This window comes from Chelonia mydas, chromosome 9 (genome assembly GCF_015237465.2).
Source record: "Chelonia mydas isolate rCheMyd1 chromosome 9, rCheMyd1.pri.v2, whole genome shotgun sequence".
Lineage (NCBI taxonomy): Eukaryota > Metazoa > Chordata > Testudines > Cheloniidae > Chelonia > Chelonia mydas.
In genome coordinates, this window is record NC_057855.1 from 2,667,112 (window position 1) to 2,683,640 (window position 16,529).

Sequence of the window (16,529 nt, forward strand, 5' to 3'; positions counted from 1 at the left end):
CAGAAAATGTTTTGGATTTTCAGTTAATAAAAAGTTTTGAGATTTTAACGGTCAATATTTGGGACAGGAAATTTTTTCAATAGCTAGCTGTACTGAGGAGCTCTCAGAGCCTTTGATGTAATTTTTTTTTTTTTTTTTTTTTTACAAATCTTAGAACCATAGGAAAGGTCCAGAGAGGACTTGAAAAAGAAGCGAATGTTGTGTCAATATTTCAAAGGTAAACAGGATGACCCAGGAAACTATAGGCAGGTTAGCCTGACATTGATCCTGGGCAAACTCATGGAAAAGGTGATCTGGGTTCAATGAGTAAACAATTAAAGGAAACCAAATTGATATCACTTTTTCGTGAAATCACAAGCCTGGCTGATAAAAGTAGCAGTGTTGACATAATCTACTTAAGACTCCTGGAAGGCATTTGGCTAGTACCACACCACAATTTAATTTAAAAATTAGCACTATACAAAATCAAGGTAGAACATATTAAATGGATTAAAAACTAGCTAACTGGTAGATCTGAAAAAGGAATTTTAAATGGGTCAGCCTCATCCAATGGGCTCTGTTCTTGGCCTAATAGAACATAATTGCTGGTAAAGTTTGCAGGTGACACAAAAATTGGTGGAGTGGTTAACATTGATAAGGACAGGTCAATTCAAAAGAGTGATCTGGATCTCGTGGCAAGCTGGGTTCACTGAACACCATCCATTTTAATAGCCAAATACAAGGTTAGACGTCTACGGAAAACAAATGTAGATCCCACTTATAAGATGGGGGACTGCTTCCTGGAAAGTGGTGACTCTGTAAAGGACTGAGGGGTCATGACCAATAACCAGCTGAACATGTGCACCCAGTGCAATGCTGTAAATAAAAGGGCAAACATGACCCTTGGATGAATGTCCAGGATAAGCAGGGGCTATCCACTAGGAGTAAGGAGGTGCTGTTGCTTCTGTATACAGCATGAGTGAGATCATTTCTAGACTATTCTGTCCAGTTCCAATGGCCATGCTCCCCCCCCCCACAAAAAAAAAAAAGTTTAAACATTGGAAAGGGTTCAGCAAAAAGTTACAAGACTGAGTCAATGCCTGGAAAACCATTCTCATAGAGAAATGGATGGATCGTAATCTATTCAGTTTATCCAAGAGAAGGCTGAAGTGATATGATACAGTCTACAAGGATTTCCACTGGGAGAATGCTTCTGCCAGTGGTAGAGGGCTCCAAAGATGGAGCATGATCCAATGGTTGGATGCTGAAGTTAGATACATTCAGAGTAGAAATAAGGTATCCATTTTTAACAGTGATGGTAATTAACCATCGGAAGAGCTTGTCTGGAGCTGTGGTGGGTTCTCCACCATTTGGAGTTTTCAAATGAAGGTTGGATGTCCTTCTGCAAGATCTGCTCCAGCTCAGCTAGAAGCCATAGGCTAGATCCAGGAATTACTTGGTGAAATACTCTGGTCTGTGCCATGCAGGGGGCCAGATTAGTTGATCATAATGGCCCCTTCTGGGCTGAACCTCAGTGAATGTTCTGGTCCAGATTTTTTTAAAAAATCCACGTACAAAATTGCACATGCATACAACCTATATGTTGAAAGAAGGTCATGCATAAGCCAGGGGTTTGCATATTCTTACATTTACATCCACGGAGCCCTATCTTGCACATATACATCAGATTTTTTTTTATATATTTTTTTTTGCATGCAACTCTTAAACTTTTGTGTGCAGGGACTCATTCAGATCCTTTAAAATGCTACTAAGAAAGAAGTGGCTGTCTCTGTTGCATGAAAGTGATTTGGTTTTGATGACCTAATACAAGACCACCCTGGCATCTGCTCTGTTCGCTGAACCGTGGGGAGAGGCAGCCATGTGGTATGGGCTGGTTATGGGGCGCCGGAGGTGAACTGACAAGGTAGCAATTAGAGGAAAATCTGAATCCCAGAAAATGAAAATGCTGACTCGAGACACCCTGCCTAATCCTCCAGCAGAAGAGCAGCAATTACCAGCAGCCTGGCAATCCCAGGGCCACCTCTCCCCTAGAGTGATGTACGGTCCAGTCCGCTTTTTGGGGGGGCTCGCAGGGAGCATCCAGTCCCGTCTTTATTTTTAGCAGAGTAGCTCCGTCACCAAGCGCTACGGCTTTGCTTTTCAGCAGGGATCACCGTGGGGGGAGCTGTGGATGCGTTTTTTGGGGGGAGGGGGGCTTGGGCATGCGCGCCGGCTCCCATGCAAATCTGCCGTGCAGCCAGCCAAGCGGGCGGGTCTGAGCCCGGCGCCCGCAGCACCGCACGCCAGGACAGCGCCGGGCGGCGGCGCCCAGACCCGGGGAACGCCCCGCTGCGCTCCGGCCCCTCTCCCGGCGCCGAGCCCGACGCCAGCCGCTCCCCGCGCCGGCCGCCGCGCTCCGCCGGGCTCCCGCTGACTCCGTCTGCTCCGGGGGGTGACGGCAGCTCCGGGGTGCCGGAAATCCTGCCCCCAAAGGCGGAGCGGGCAGAGGAGGCGGCCCCCCCAGGCTGGGCTTTCGCTCTTTGCTGGAGAGGACGCATCGCGAGCGGCGCATCGCCGGCAACTTCTTAAACTTCCCGACGCTCGCCAGGGTCCGCGATGGAAGGCAAAGGTAGGGGCCGGGGCCGGGGGGCCGGGGGACCGGGGCGGGTCCGCACGGGAGCCCCGCCGTGCCCGGGGCCGGGGCATCGTGCTGGGTCGGCCGCCGGCTGCCCGGGCGGTGATGGAGATTGCGGCGCCGGCCGGGGCCGGGGCCGGGGCCGGGGCTGGGGAAGGCGCCTCCTTCGTGGCCGCGCTTTCTGGTCCCTTGGCTGGGCGATAGCGTGAGACAGATGTTGGCCGCTGCTCTGTGTTCTTCACGCTAGCGATGTAGGTGATGACTCGGGGGCTTGTTGCCAGACAGCGGCGGGGGGTGCTGCTAGCCGAAAGCGGGTGATCAGGAGAGAGAGATCCCCAAGCCCTCCGGCTTCCTGCGGGGAGCAGCAGGGCTGGGTCCTCCGCCTCCTGCCGCTGCAAGCCGAGCCCATCAGACCAGGCTGATGGATTTGGGGAGTGCAGTGAATGCCGTGCCAGTGAACCCACTCCGCCCGGAACCGGTGTGTCATCCGAGCCTCCTTAGCTGGCTGCCTGCCCCCCCTTTGCGAGGCTCTCAGGTGCCACACGTCCTCCTGTTCTTTATGCACCCCCTTACATATCATCCACCCCGGTCACTCGCCCCAGGCCTGTGTCTCTCTCCAGAGGGGCACACATACAGAGACATGCCTCTCCGCATACACGCACATTCAACTGGTACGTGAACTCTCCATGGCGAAATATTTATTACTAATGAAATGTCGATGGCATGTCCCTCTGTCTAAGGACAAGGCTGGATGCCATCTCAGCTCCCCTCTGTAACCCAGGTCTGGGGACTGCTTTGCTTGATAGGCATACGACAAGAGCAAGAATATGGAGTGTATGAATTCAAGGGAAATGGTGTAGACAGGTATAACACAATACTCCATGCCTTACCCAGACCTGAACTAGCTATATTTAACCCCCCGTTTTATTTTGATAACTGTCTTGTCAATCAGGGCTGTCGCTCTGCTGGGTGGAACTATTTGGTCACATGCCGGCTAAGGCAGGCAGCTATTTCAGTCACACAGAGGCAGCATGTCCTATAAAATGCCATTCCCGGTGAGCAGTAGCATTCCCAGGGGTTGAGCACAGGTAAGTGTGGCTGGTTTGGGTTTTTAAAATAATCTGCCAAGATCTGATTAGATTGGAAACTCAAACAGTCCAGGAAGCTCAGTTACTGAACTGCCACGTTACTGTTGTGACTGACTGATGCGTGGCCCCCGGGCCCCTGGTGTGTGTGTGTGCTGTTTGTGTATGTGTTTGATGGAGAAAGGAAGAGCCTGTGTCTTAAAAAGAGCACAGTCTCTGCATTGTCATGCAGTACAACAACAGACTGGTGGCTCTCTGTGGGATTTCTGATGGACCTAACATAACTGAGGGTGGAATGGTAATAACTGCAAAACAGGGCGCATCTTCCTTGTGCTTCCTCCCGCCTGACACAGGATTACTGAACTCCATTCTAGCGCAGACACGTCCGTAGGAACACCGTCACCCCTGGGCTTTGGAGAAAAGAGCCGCCTGAGCAGGAAATGCCATCTGGCTGCTGTTTCTCGGGCTTGTAAATTTGCAAGACATGCTTTATTGCCATCAGAATCCCAGGGTCTGGTGATGTCAGTGAAGGGGCCACATGGGGTGGCTAGTCAGGGCAGCCTTACGTTTTTGCAGAAAACTGGTGGCAGGTTCCTCTTATTGGAATCTTCAATGCTGAGGAAACTGAGGCTCCCGGGGTTTAGTTTTCCCTGTAAAAGGAAGCCCAGGCAGAGTCAGCCCACCAGAAACCAAACCTGTAGAAGTGGACGGGTCCAAAGCAGAGAGAAGTTTAAGGAAAAAAGGAACCTTGATGTCTCAGTGGAGACGTTCCAAAGAAGCTGGATGTCTGGTCAGTGTAGGGGCCTGATCCTGCTCTCACTGAAGTCATTGGCCAAAATCCCCTTGATATCCGTGGAAGCAGGAGCAGCCTAATGTACACAAGTCCAACACGGGAAAGAGCCTTTTGTGTATCTGTATGTGGTAAGGCATGGCCCAGGATTACTACCCAGAGAGAATATACACACAGTCCATTGCATCCGTAGTCTTTTGTCTGATCCTAAATACATTGGCCCTGAATAAGTGACTCATTTACATTTTATTTTCCATTTGCAAGTAAACCTCCACATGTAAGGTCCTGAGTGTTGTGATCATCATATCTCTGTTCATGTTCTCCTGGTGGTGATGCCTCTCTGATGTCATCTTCTGTCTTACACTGCTCCATTTCCCCTGCACCTACCAGTGGTGATTGCAGGGAGCATGCATTCAAATCCAGTGCTCTACAGGCCTGAGAGAGAACGTGCGCTGGACTGATTAAAGTCATCATTCATAATAATGCTATATTAGAACAGGGTGTGTAGAAAACCCCCTGTCCAGTCCCTGAACTCAGCTGCTCCTAGAGATCAGACCAAAGTCTCCTGACCCGAAGTCTAGGATTTGTGACACCAAACCAGCAGTAGCATCAGCGCGGCATGTCTTGGCATGTGGCTTGTACCTGATGCTTCGCTGATGGCCCTCCACTTTTGCAGATTCCTGTTGGGATCTGGAAGTGCTCAAAGCAGCCATACTCTTCAGTCAGACTCTTCCTGCAGCGACTGGAGACCGACATTCAGTCCCCAGCCCAAATGTGCCTGCACAGGGGAATAGTAAGTGGAAGTGTGGGCTGCTCCCCACCTAATACACTGTGTGTGGGCTGCTCAGAGGGGAGTTCTGGGTGTGGGGGCCCTGCACACCCGTGGTACCCGTCCTTGTGAGTAAGTGGGCAGGGTGGGGCAGGGCATGGGTGGAGCCTTGACTCCGCCCCTCAATGCACCAGCCAGCTGAGCTGCCCAGGCATCAGGTGGGGAAATAAGTTGCACCCCCAAAAAGGTGACAAATTTCTCATGCATGACAAGGCAGGAGTAAGCGTGACTTGTGGAGTGGTGCAGCCACCTACGGCCTCTGTCTCAGGCCTGAGCCCAAAGGCTCCACCTAGCCTTAAATGTAGATTTTGGCTTCTTTGTCTGATTCTGTTAGTTTTTGCATGGCTGCTTTTCTAGCACATTCCAGTGTGGGAAACGAGAGAGTATTTTTTGTCACATCGAGTTAATTAGACAAAGGGGGGGGAGGGGGGGATTGTGCAATACTCGGCAAAGTGGACGAGAATTTTGTTTTTTTCTTTGCTACCTGATCCTCTTCCTCTCCAAGCCCTCCCGGCAGCAGACCCTCTCGGACACGCTAGAAGGTGATGCCGTTCCTGGCATCCCAATAGCAGAGCTTTGCCGGCGCTAACAGGAGTTAATGGGGAGGTGAAAGGATACTGGTGGCTTGCCAGATTCTTCGGTCTCAGTCCGAAAAGATGGCAAGCACAGCACCTGGTACGGTGAGACTTCAGGAAACAGCCAGTCAAGAGACAAGCGACCTGGCATTCTAACCCCCCTGGGAGTCTGCACTGAGTTAGCCCTGCAGGGTTAGACCCATGGTGCTGGGGTCTCTCTTTGCCTTTTGTCTTTCTGTCTGTGCAGTTAGGGGTGGTAGGACAGACCCTCCCTTCCAGTGCCCGTGGTGAGGGGAGGAAGGCAGGGCAGTCTCCTCGTGGCTTGGCAGTCTTTCCCGGAGCCTGAGGCACAGCATAGGGGGAAATGGCTCTTTGCAGGTTTGGATCCTGTCCACTGGCCAGAGCTTTAGGGCAGCCAGGTCCCCAAGAAGACACTCTGGTGCCTGCGGAGCACTCCAGCACAGGGCTCCCTGTTGCTCTGCCAGGGTCCTGCTGGCAGTGCTGGTGGCTGGGGGGTCCCTTCCCTCCCCAAGGCACAGGAAGAGTGGCACGGGCCCCACGGCTTTCTACCAGGAACAGCAGCAGGGCCCGCCTTTCCACAGGAGTAGCACCATGCCCAGACAGGCAGCAGGGAAGCCTCTGGATTCCCCCCAGCATTTGGGGTATATCTGCATGTGGGGGGACTTGCGGTGCTCTTCTCCATCTGCCCTACACAGTTCCCTACTGAGGTGGGGCTGGTGGGCCCCCCAGAGCAATACCTGCCCAGTGAGATATGTGGGACAAGTCACCCCCCCAGAGTGATTCTCTCCGGCTGCCTGCAGAGTCAGGCAGATGGTGCTGCATCGGTGACACTTGAGTCACACTTCAAGCTTTTCTTTGCAACCATAAAGACTAGAAACTGGCTTTTACTCTTTGCATGGCAGCTGTGATTCTGCGTGGCAGCTGTGATTCTGCGGTGCTGATGTGACGCCAGGATGTGCGGCCCTAAGCACGGGTGTAGAGTACCTGGGCCTTCCCCTGGTGCTGCTTCGCTGGTAGAAAGCTGATGGACCTGCTCACGGAGGATCTTTGGAGCTGCTGTAGTCGACTGCAGTGCCCTCCCATAGCCAGCATGAAGGTCTTGGCCACGGGAAAGGGGGGACATCCTGACCTTCCCTGCACCCTGCTCTCCTCTGACTGCCATCATGGGCACCTACCCCAGGGCTGGGGAATGGTACGGTGCTATCAAGCCCTCTTTGCCCTGTCTGTCCCTTTGAAGTGTTCTGAGCTCTCCTTGGCGCCCAGTGTTTTTCTGTATACCGCTGCCCATGGATATTAAGTGCTTTGTAGATACATAAAGGGTGTGTCTGTTCCTTGCCGTGAACAGCTTACAGTCTAATGCTGGACAAACCACCACAAAGGAAACCAAAGGAGGACTTGTGGCACCTTAGAGACTAACCAATTTATTTGAGCATGAGCTTTCGTGAGCTACAGCTCACTTCATCGGATGCATACTGTGGAAATCGCAGAAGACATTATGTACACAGACACCATGAAACAATACCTCCTCCCACCCCACTCTCCTGCTGGTAATAGCTTATCTAAAGTGATCATCAAGTTTGTGCTGGATTTGTGCTGGAAATGGCCCAACTTGATGATCACTTTAGATAAGCTATTACCAGCAGGAGAGTGGGGTGGGAGGAGGTATTGTTTCATGGTGTCTGTGTACATAATGTCTTCTGCGATTTCCACAGTATGCATCCGATGAAGTGAGCTGTAGCTCACGAAAGCTCATGCTCAAATAAATTGGTTAGTCTCTAAGGTGCCACAAGTCCTCCTTTTCTTTTTGCGAATACAGACTAACACGGCTGTTACTCTGACACAAAGGAAACCGCCTCCACCAACGATGCAGAGAGAGATGTGTGTGGGGCAAGCGCTACACAATGAAAACATGGGGTTCTTTGCATTGCTGTGCACCCTTCATAATTGCATTGCTTTATACACTAATAGCAAAAGGCAACAGGGATTCTAACTGGTGAAAGTGTGTGGGCAAAGGCCGTTAGACGCTGTGTTATCCTAAGGTATGTTTGGTTTATGGCTATAGAAACAGTTATGCATAAAGAAATGGTGTAAATGATCATGGAGATTCACAAAAGATTCAGCCACTCTAGAATATTTCTGCTTTCTTCCCTGTTGTGGAGGTGGGGCTGGTGGGGGAGCCTGTTTTTGGGCAGGATGATGTGTAAAACTGCACAGCAAGTACCTGAATGCTTTCTTGAGGGGAGATGTTCTCTGGTAGTGGGGAGAGCTGGATTCTCTCGCCTTCATTGCTACAAATCTGCCCTGTGAGTTGGGACATGTTCCTCAGGCCAACAGTATTAAACTTGTTTGTCTGGAGTTTGGCACTTAACGCCCTGTTTTGGCATCATAAGTGGTCTGATTTTCCAATGTGCTGAGCACTTCCTAGTGAGGTCCCAGCACCAATGAAAAGCAGACTGTTTGCTTAGACCTCCAAGTCTGGAAAGGGGATACTAACGCCTCTGACCTCGGTTTCCCTAGCTGGGTATAATGGGGTAATGTTTCCCGACCTCAGTGGGGCATTGCAAAGTTAAATTCAGTAGCATGTGGAAAGACACTGAGATTTTCAGGTGGGAGGCACTAAGGAAGTGCAAAGGACTCTTGCTCTATTTACCGCTGAGTGAATCATTGACTTTTCGGCTCAGTGACCTCACTGAAAAAACCAAAAAAAAAAAGAGAAAAGAATCACTTCAGGCTGACCCAAAATGGAAATTTTCACATTTTTTTCTGCTGAAATGAAAACCCCAAATAATTCTGGTTTGGGTAAAAAATAAAAAAATTCTCTTCTTTAAAAAAATAAATCTAGCTAATTTTCAAAATGAAACGTGTCAAAATGAAAAGTTGAAACGTTTCATTTTGACATTTTCAAAATGAAACTCTCTTCTGTTTCAAATATATATATTTTTTCAGTCCAAGCTGGTTGCCGAATCAGCCCAAATTCACAAATAGTTTCGGTTGACTTGAAAGTGCATATTTTGGCAAATAGACTTCCGGTCCAAAACCAGTGCCCTGCTCTGACTCTGCCACTGTCACACGCATTCTTCGGCGTGCACGTCTCTATCTTGCCTTGGAGAGAGCAGGGCAATGTCTGAGCACTGGTGTATGGAAGGGCTGAGTATGACTCGGGGCAGCCCTGGGGCTTGCTTTGGTTTATGTTGCTAAAAGCTCATGCCTTCGCGTTTCAGGGGTCAGAAGGGATTCCCCTCTCCCAACCCAATGTGTTCTGTTTGGGGTTTTTTAATCAACTTCCACTGAAGCATCAGGGCCGGCCAGGGCTGGAGACAGGACATTGGCCGGGGAGGGCTCGGGCTCTGAGGGGGCACCGAGCATTCTCTCTCTCTCTCTCTCTCTCGCTCAGGTGCTTGGCTGGCTGGTTGGCGCTCACATGCACAGGGTCTAACTCATCGCTATAAGTGAGGTTGGGTAGGAATTGTCCCCCAGGCCAGACTGGCTGGGACCTTGGAGGTTCCTCTCCTTCCTCTGCAGCGTGTGGGTGCGGGTCACTTGCCAGGATCTTTTGGGTGCATCTGACATCGTCCTTTCCCTGCCATGGCAGGGGCTTGGGCACTGGTGAAGCTCGTTCGCTGCCTGTGGGACAGCAGTCTGCTCTCCGGTGGCCTGGGGTACTTGGGCCTCGTTTTGGGTGTTGGGTTTAGCATGTGGGTGGCGGTGGCCTGGGCCTTCCAGGAAGCCAGGCTGGATGATCTGGTGCTCTCCTCTGGACTTACACCCGGTGACTTTAGATTTGAAAGACGAGCCGAGCTAACTGTAATACCGTGATAGTGAGGATAATGCTAAAGGCAATCAATGCAAAACGTCTGGGAGGGCTGAAAAATGATGACAAGGGACTGGGTTGTATGTGAGACTGGTCAGCGTTCTAGCCGGCGAGCCACCGATACACATAGCCATGGTGTAGGGAGCGACATGCTAATTCTGAGTCTCTAATGCCTTTGTCCCAAGGTGATTCCGTTAGTCTTTTTCTAACCATGCATTTGAAGCTATTAAAATCCTGTGGGTGAGAATCTACCACTAAAAGACCAGAGAGAGAATAGGTGATGTCATGATGCCGGCTGTGAGCTGTAGCTCAGGAAAGCTTATGCTCAAATAAATTGGTTAGTCTCTAAAGTGCCACAAGGCTCCCAGCTGGTGACTGGAAGAAGCTGAATGTTGCATTCTAGAAGGCAGTTAACCAAAAGAGCTGATTCAGGCTAGAGGAGGCAGGGATGGCCATATGCTTGGATTTTACCCCTCCAGACCCTAAAATCCACACAGGCATAAAACTAAAGGGGAAGGAGGAACTCTCATTATAATGACACTTTCTCCTCTATGTTCAAACAGATTCAGCCCCATGGCTCCCAACAATGTAAGTGGGAAACACAGATAAATTCCACGTACATTTAGACTTTATGAAATGTTGGGGTCCTTTAAAATCTTTCCTCAAATATTAAATTATGTCTAGCCATTTAAGTAACATGCTATTTTATTGCATAATTGATTCACTTACAGAGCTAGAAATTTTAAAATTAGATTTTCTAAGCAATTATCTGTAAAATGACTTATTAAAGCAAGAGATCTATCTATCTATCTATCTATCTATCTATCTATCTATCTATCTATCTTTACATGAAAAACTGGATATTCATTAGCATGGTAAAAGGCAGTTTGACAATAACAATTTTCCTGATGGACATGATAATTAATGCTTTCACTGATCAAAGTATAGAGATTTTAATGCATAATGTTACTGTAAGATGACGGAAACAGGCGTTTACTCTTTTCCTGTCAGTGATCAATGTATTCATTTCATGTTTTTTTCTATAGTTCCTATGCACCAGTTTTCCTAAAGACTTTCTTTGTATTGCCATTACACTAATTCACTGAGTTTCCTCTCCCTGGCCTTGGGTTTGGGTAAACCTGCTGATATGGTATGTATGTGGGGTACATCCCGAATGCTACAGCTTTTGCTTCAGGTTGAATTAAACTGTATATTTACTGTGTCATGATGTTACCATCAGCAGCCGGTGGCTGGGGTGAGGGCTGGTGGCTCAGCAGAGTTAGGAGACATAGGAATGATAGTGCAGCGTGTCTGGTTGAGTTACGCTGGTTGGGGTGTGCATGGTAGAGGCTGAGCTGTTTTGCCTTGTGTTTAATATCTTGTAATTGGGTTTCCTCTTGATTCCTGACTTTGTGTGTTTGTGTCTAACATGGGAACTTAGTTAGTTAGTCTCTAAGAATCATAGAATCATAGAATATCAGGGTTGGAAGGGACCTCAGGAGGTCATCTAGTCCAACCCCCTGCTCAAAGCAGGACCGATCCCCAATTAAATCATCCCAGCCAGGGCTTTGTCAAGCCTGACCTTAAAAACTTCTAAGGAAGGAGATTCTACCACCTCCCTAGGTAACGCATTCCAGTGTTTCACCACCCTCCTAGTGAAAAAGTTTTTCGTAATATCCAACCTAAATCTCCCCCACTGCAACTTGAGACCATTACTCCTTGTTCTGTCATCTGGTACCACTGAGAACAGTCTAGAGCCATCCTCTTTGGAACCCCCTTTCAGGTAGTTGAAAGCAGCTATCAAATCCCCCCTCATTCTTCTCTTCCATAGACTAAACATCCCCAGTTCTCTCAGCCTCTCCTCATAAGTCATGTGTTCCAGTCCCCTAATCATTTTTGTTGCCCTCTGCTGGACTCTTTCCAGTTTTTCCACATCCTTCTTGTAGTGTGGGGCCCAAAACTGGACACAGTACTCCAGATGAGGCCTCACCAATGTCGAATAGAGGGGAACGATCACGTCCCTCGATCTGCTGGCAATGCCCCTACTTATACATCCCAAAATGCCATTGGCCTTCTTGGCAACAAGGGCACACTGTTGACGCATATCCAGCTTCTCGTCCACTGTCACCCCTAGGTCCTTTTCTGCAGAACTGCTGCCGAGCTATTTGGTCCCTAGTCTGTAGCAGTGCATTGGATTCTTCCGTCCGAAGTGCAGGACTCTGCACTTGTCCTTGTTGAACCTGATCAGATTTCTCTTGGCCCAATCCTCCAATTTGTCTAGGTCCCTCTGTATCCTATCCCTACCCTCCAGCGTATCTACCTCTCCTCCCAGTTTAGTGTCATCTGCAAATTTGCTGAGGGTGCAATCCACACCATCCTCCAGATCATTTATGAAGATATTGAACAAAACCGGCCCCAGGACCGACCCTTGGGGCACTCCACTTGATACCGGCTGCCAACTAGACATGGAGCCATTGATCACTACCTGTTGAGCCCGACAATCTAGCCAGCTTTCTATCCACCTTATAGTCCATTCATCTAGCCCATACTTCTTTAACTTGCTGGCAAGAATACTGCAGGAGACTGTGTCAAAAGCTTTGCTAAAGTCAAGGAATAACACGTTCACTGCTTTCCCTTCATCCACAGAACCAGTTATCTTGTCATAGAAGACAATTAGATTAGTCAGGCATGACTTGCCCTTGGTGAATCCATGCTGACTGTTCCTGATCACTTTCCTCTCTTCTAAGTGCTTCAGAACTGATTCCTTGAGGACCTGCTCCATGATTTTTCCAGGGACTGAAGTGAGGCTGACTGGCCTGTAGTTCCCAGGATCCTCCTTCTTCCCTTTTTTAAAGATGGGCACTACATTAGCCTTTTTCCAGTCTTCCGGGACCTCCCCCGATCGCCATGAGGTTTCCAAGATAATGGCCAATGGCTCTGCAATCACATCCGCCAACTCCTTTAGCACTCTCGGATGCAGCGCATCCGGCCCCATGGACTTGTGCACGTCCAGCTTTTCTAAATAGTCCCGAACCACTTCTTTCTCCACAGAGGGCTGGTCACCTCCTCCCCATGCTGTACTGCCCAGTGCAGTAGTCTGGGAGCTGACCTTGTTTGTGAAGACAGAGGCAAAAAAAGCATTGAGTACATTAGCTTTTTCCACATCCTTTGTCACTAGGTTGCCTCTCTCATTCAGAAAGGGGCCCACGCTTTCCTTGGCTTTCTTCTTGTTGCTAACATACCTGAAGAAACCCTTCTTGTTACTCTTAACATCTTTTGCTAGCTGCAACTCCAGGTGTGATTTGGCCTTCCTGATTTCACTCCTGCATGCCCGAGCAATATTTTTATACTCATCCCTAAGGTGCCACAAGTACTCCTTTTCTTTTTGCGAACATGGGAACTGTGATTCTTCGTATTAAAAATGGCATTTCTCTGTCTTTCATTCCAACCCTGTGCCCTGCCCCAGCTCAAACCCTTGATTTAGATTAGTTTTATTATCCACCAGTCTTTGATAGATGAAGTTAATTAGCTGGATGATGCTACCCAAATGATTTATGAAGAACAGTCAAAAGTGCTGGATGTTTTATTGACATAATAGGAATAAGGGAAAGGTTTTTTTTGCTTCTCAGTCATTGGTAATGTATTATTAATGTATTATTAATGCAAAAACACTTTACTTGAATGTAATGTGGTCTCCAAAAGTGGTTGGCAAGAGTGAAGACCCTAGAGCAGTGGTTTTCAAACTTTTTTTCTGGCGACCCAGTTGAAGAAAATTGTTGATGCCTGTGACACAAAGGAGCTGGGGATGAGGAGTTTGGGTTGTGGGAGGGGCTCAGGGCTGGGGCAGAGGGTTGGGGTGTGGGGGTGAGGGCTGTGGGGTGGGTCCGGGAATGAGGGGTTCAGGGTGTGGGCTGGGGCTCTGGGTTGGGGCACGGGGTTTGGGTGTGGGAGGGGATCAGAGCTCTGGGCTGGGGGTGCAGGCTCTAGGGTGGGGTCGGAGATGAGGGGTTTGGGGTGCAGGAAGGGGTTCTGGATTTTGGGGGGGCTTAGGGCAGGGGATTGGGGCATGGGGTTGGGGCATGGGTTTGTCTCGGGCGGCTCCCAGTCAGCAGCGCACCCGGGGTGCAGAGGCAGGCTTCCTTCCTGTCCTGGCACCGTGGACCGCGCTGCGCCCCGGAAGCAGCCAGCAGCAGGTCCAGCTCCTAGTCAGAGGCGCGCAAGCAGCTCCGCACAGGCACTGCCCCCTCAGCTCCCATTGGACAGGAACCAGTGCGGAGCCAGTGCTCAGGGTGGGGGCAGTGCACAGAGCCCCATAGCCTCACCGCCTAGGAGCCGGACCTGCTGCTGGCCGCTTCCAGAGCGCAGCGCGGTGTCAGAACAGGTAGGGACTAGCCTGCCGTATCCAGGCAGCACCACCGATGGGACTTTTAACAGCCCGGTCGGCGGTGCTGACCAGAGCCGCCACGACCCAGTACTGGGTCGTGACCCACAATTTGAAAACCACTGTCCTAGGGAAAGAATGGACCAGTGTTGACCATTGATATGGTCTGCTCCATACTTAGTCCAATGTAGAATTTTGTTCCTGAATTTCAGAGTTCCTGTTGATGAGAGCCCTCGGTTTGTTCTGTAGGACGAACCCCCAGTGCTTGGAAGGGTTTGCAGCCTGAAGTGTGGTTTGAATTTTGCAAATAGCCCTTTTTTTATTTATGTACCTTTCTCAGATATGAACCTCCACCAGACTTTGAGGCATTCAAAATGTGGATCCGGATTCTGTAGCTGGAGTCCAGCTCTGTTCTGTACAGAAAATAAAGAATGGATATGGTAGGGCAGTTTCAGTTATCAATCATTTATTAGATTCAGCACTTGACTAAACTACTGCCAGCCAAATATCTTCAAGGACAGGCCTCTGAGTGCTTCATTGTTTATTCATGTGAGATCCTGAAAGCGTGAGTTTGGAGACAGCTGTCTGTCTTGAGGGGACGGAAGCTGCTTCATTGACTATAAAACTTAACTAATCTACAATTAAGGGTTTCTTTCAGCACTGGCTTTTTTAGAAAATTACATAAAATATGGGGCACAAACCAGAAATATTCTGTGAAAACGTTACTCCATTTCATTAAAAGAGAAATCTTATTTTAGAGAGAGTGCTGAATATATCCTACTGTTCTGAAATCTTATGTATGGAAAAGTGATGAATATAAAATTCATCCTTCATTTGAGAACCCTTGCACACTGCTCCCTGGGTACTTATTGGGTTGGAAAATGCCAGATCATGATTGGTTTAAAAAAACCCAGCAACCCAAAACACACAAACTCAGCCTTACAAGTTCTTATTACTACTCAACAGTGCTGGTGGAATTTTAGAAAGACACATTAACTAACGCACATTCACTTCCACATAATTGGGTTGGTGCGTGTGACACACTGGCAAAGTCCGTTTTCATTCATTTTAAAACTTTTTGATTTTTTAAATATTTGTAGTCACAGCCGTGCCAAGCAGTGCAGAAGTTCCAGGCTGTAAATTGTAGCCATTTTGTTCCCATATGGAAAGCAAGTGAGAGGAAACTGCACAGCCTAACTTAGACTTTAGATGTTCACCAATATCAAGGGTAAGTCTTGAGAAACTCCATTAAAGCCAGTGAAGTTACCTTGATTTACATCTGTGTAACTGACAGCGTAATTTGGCTACTAGGTACAGTCAAGATACATATTATCTAATCTGTCCTAGGTATTTCTGTTGCACCCACAAATGTAGTAGCTAGGTGCTCACAGTTTCCAAGATGATGTCCATGTTAAAATGCCTCGATAGCTTAGATAAGAAGTAGAGATTTTAAAAAAGAAGAAATGTGCATTGCTTCAAGGTGACAGGGAGGAAAATTCAGAACAAGCCTGTTTAAGCCTTGTCCTGTTTGTGCTACTCCTTGTCATTGTGCCTTCCTGGCCATCCTTTCGAAGGTGGAATGAGGAGTGTGTTGGTGAAATAATACATGGTATGTCGAAGTTTTTGTGATAGCAAATGCAGCTAAAATCTCCGTGTGGCACCTCCAAATGATAAAACTGTTCCTTGGCCTCAATTACTACAATAAGCTGGTTCTAACCACCGTACAGAACAAGCAGTTGCATTATTAACATGGCAACCTGTCCCATTATGATTTTGTTTGGTTAATGTTGCGCCAGTCTTTTGGAATTGCCCCTGCTGGTTTTATTTCATTCAATTCCTTCTCCTCCATCGCCTAAGTTACGGGCTTTCCTTTCCTAACTCTGTTTTTAGCCCATTTTTAAAATAATGTGCAACATCCAATTCTAGCAGGATTTATTCCAGTGCTGGTGTTGAATTTGACACTGCGTTTGAGTAAATGGGTTTCAGGAAATGGGTAAGAACCAAGCCAGGTACGCTGGAGAGGCGTTTGTACACTGTCGTCTTGGGGACCATATAAATACTGAGAGAGACTGTTAAAATTTTAGGAATAGGTTTGAGGTGAGGAAGTATTGATCCTGATTGATCATGTAGAGCCAAATTCTGTTGGTGGTTAACATTGGTGCAACCCAACTGACATCCGTAAGCGGCAACAGTGCAAGTGAGAGCAGAATTTGGCCCATGCTGCTCTGTAGGGCCACACGTTTCTGAGTAGTTTGGGGGACAGGCTGTTAAGGTGAATCTGTGGAGTTGTGGCTAAAGAAGGGACTGCCCAGTGCAGATGTTGGCTCTCTGAGATTCGGAGTCAGATCATAGGAGTTATTGGTGCGGGGCTCAGATAAACAGAGTTCCTCTTTTTAATCGTTTTTATCTTTATTGGTTAAGAA

At 48.5% G+C, this 16,529-nt stretch overlaps 1 protein-coding gene across 1 annotated transcript in view; it reads left to right on the forward strand.

Moving 5' to 3' along the window:
- Positions 1-2,251: 2,251 nt before the first annotated feature.
- Positions 2,252-16,529, forward strand: part of FGF12 (fibroblast growth factor 12) — a 276,273-nt gene continuing 261,995 nt past the window's right edge. Inside the window, exon 1 of the mRNA XM_037909407.2 lies at positions 2,252-2,608. Coding sequence (XP_037765335.1) covers positions 2,596-2,608 — 13 coding nt within the window. The 5' untranslated portion in view covers positions 2,252-2,595. The remainder of the gene's footprint in view (positions 2,609-16,529) is intronic.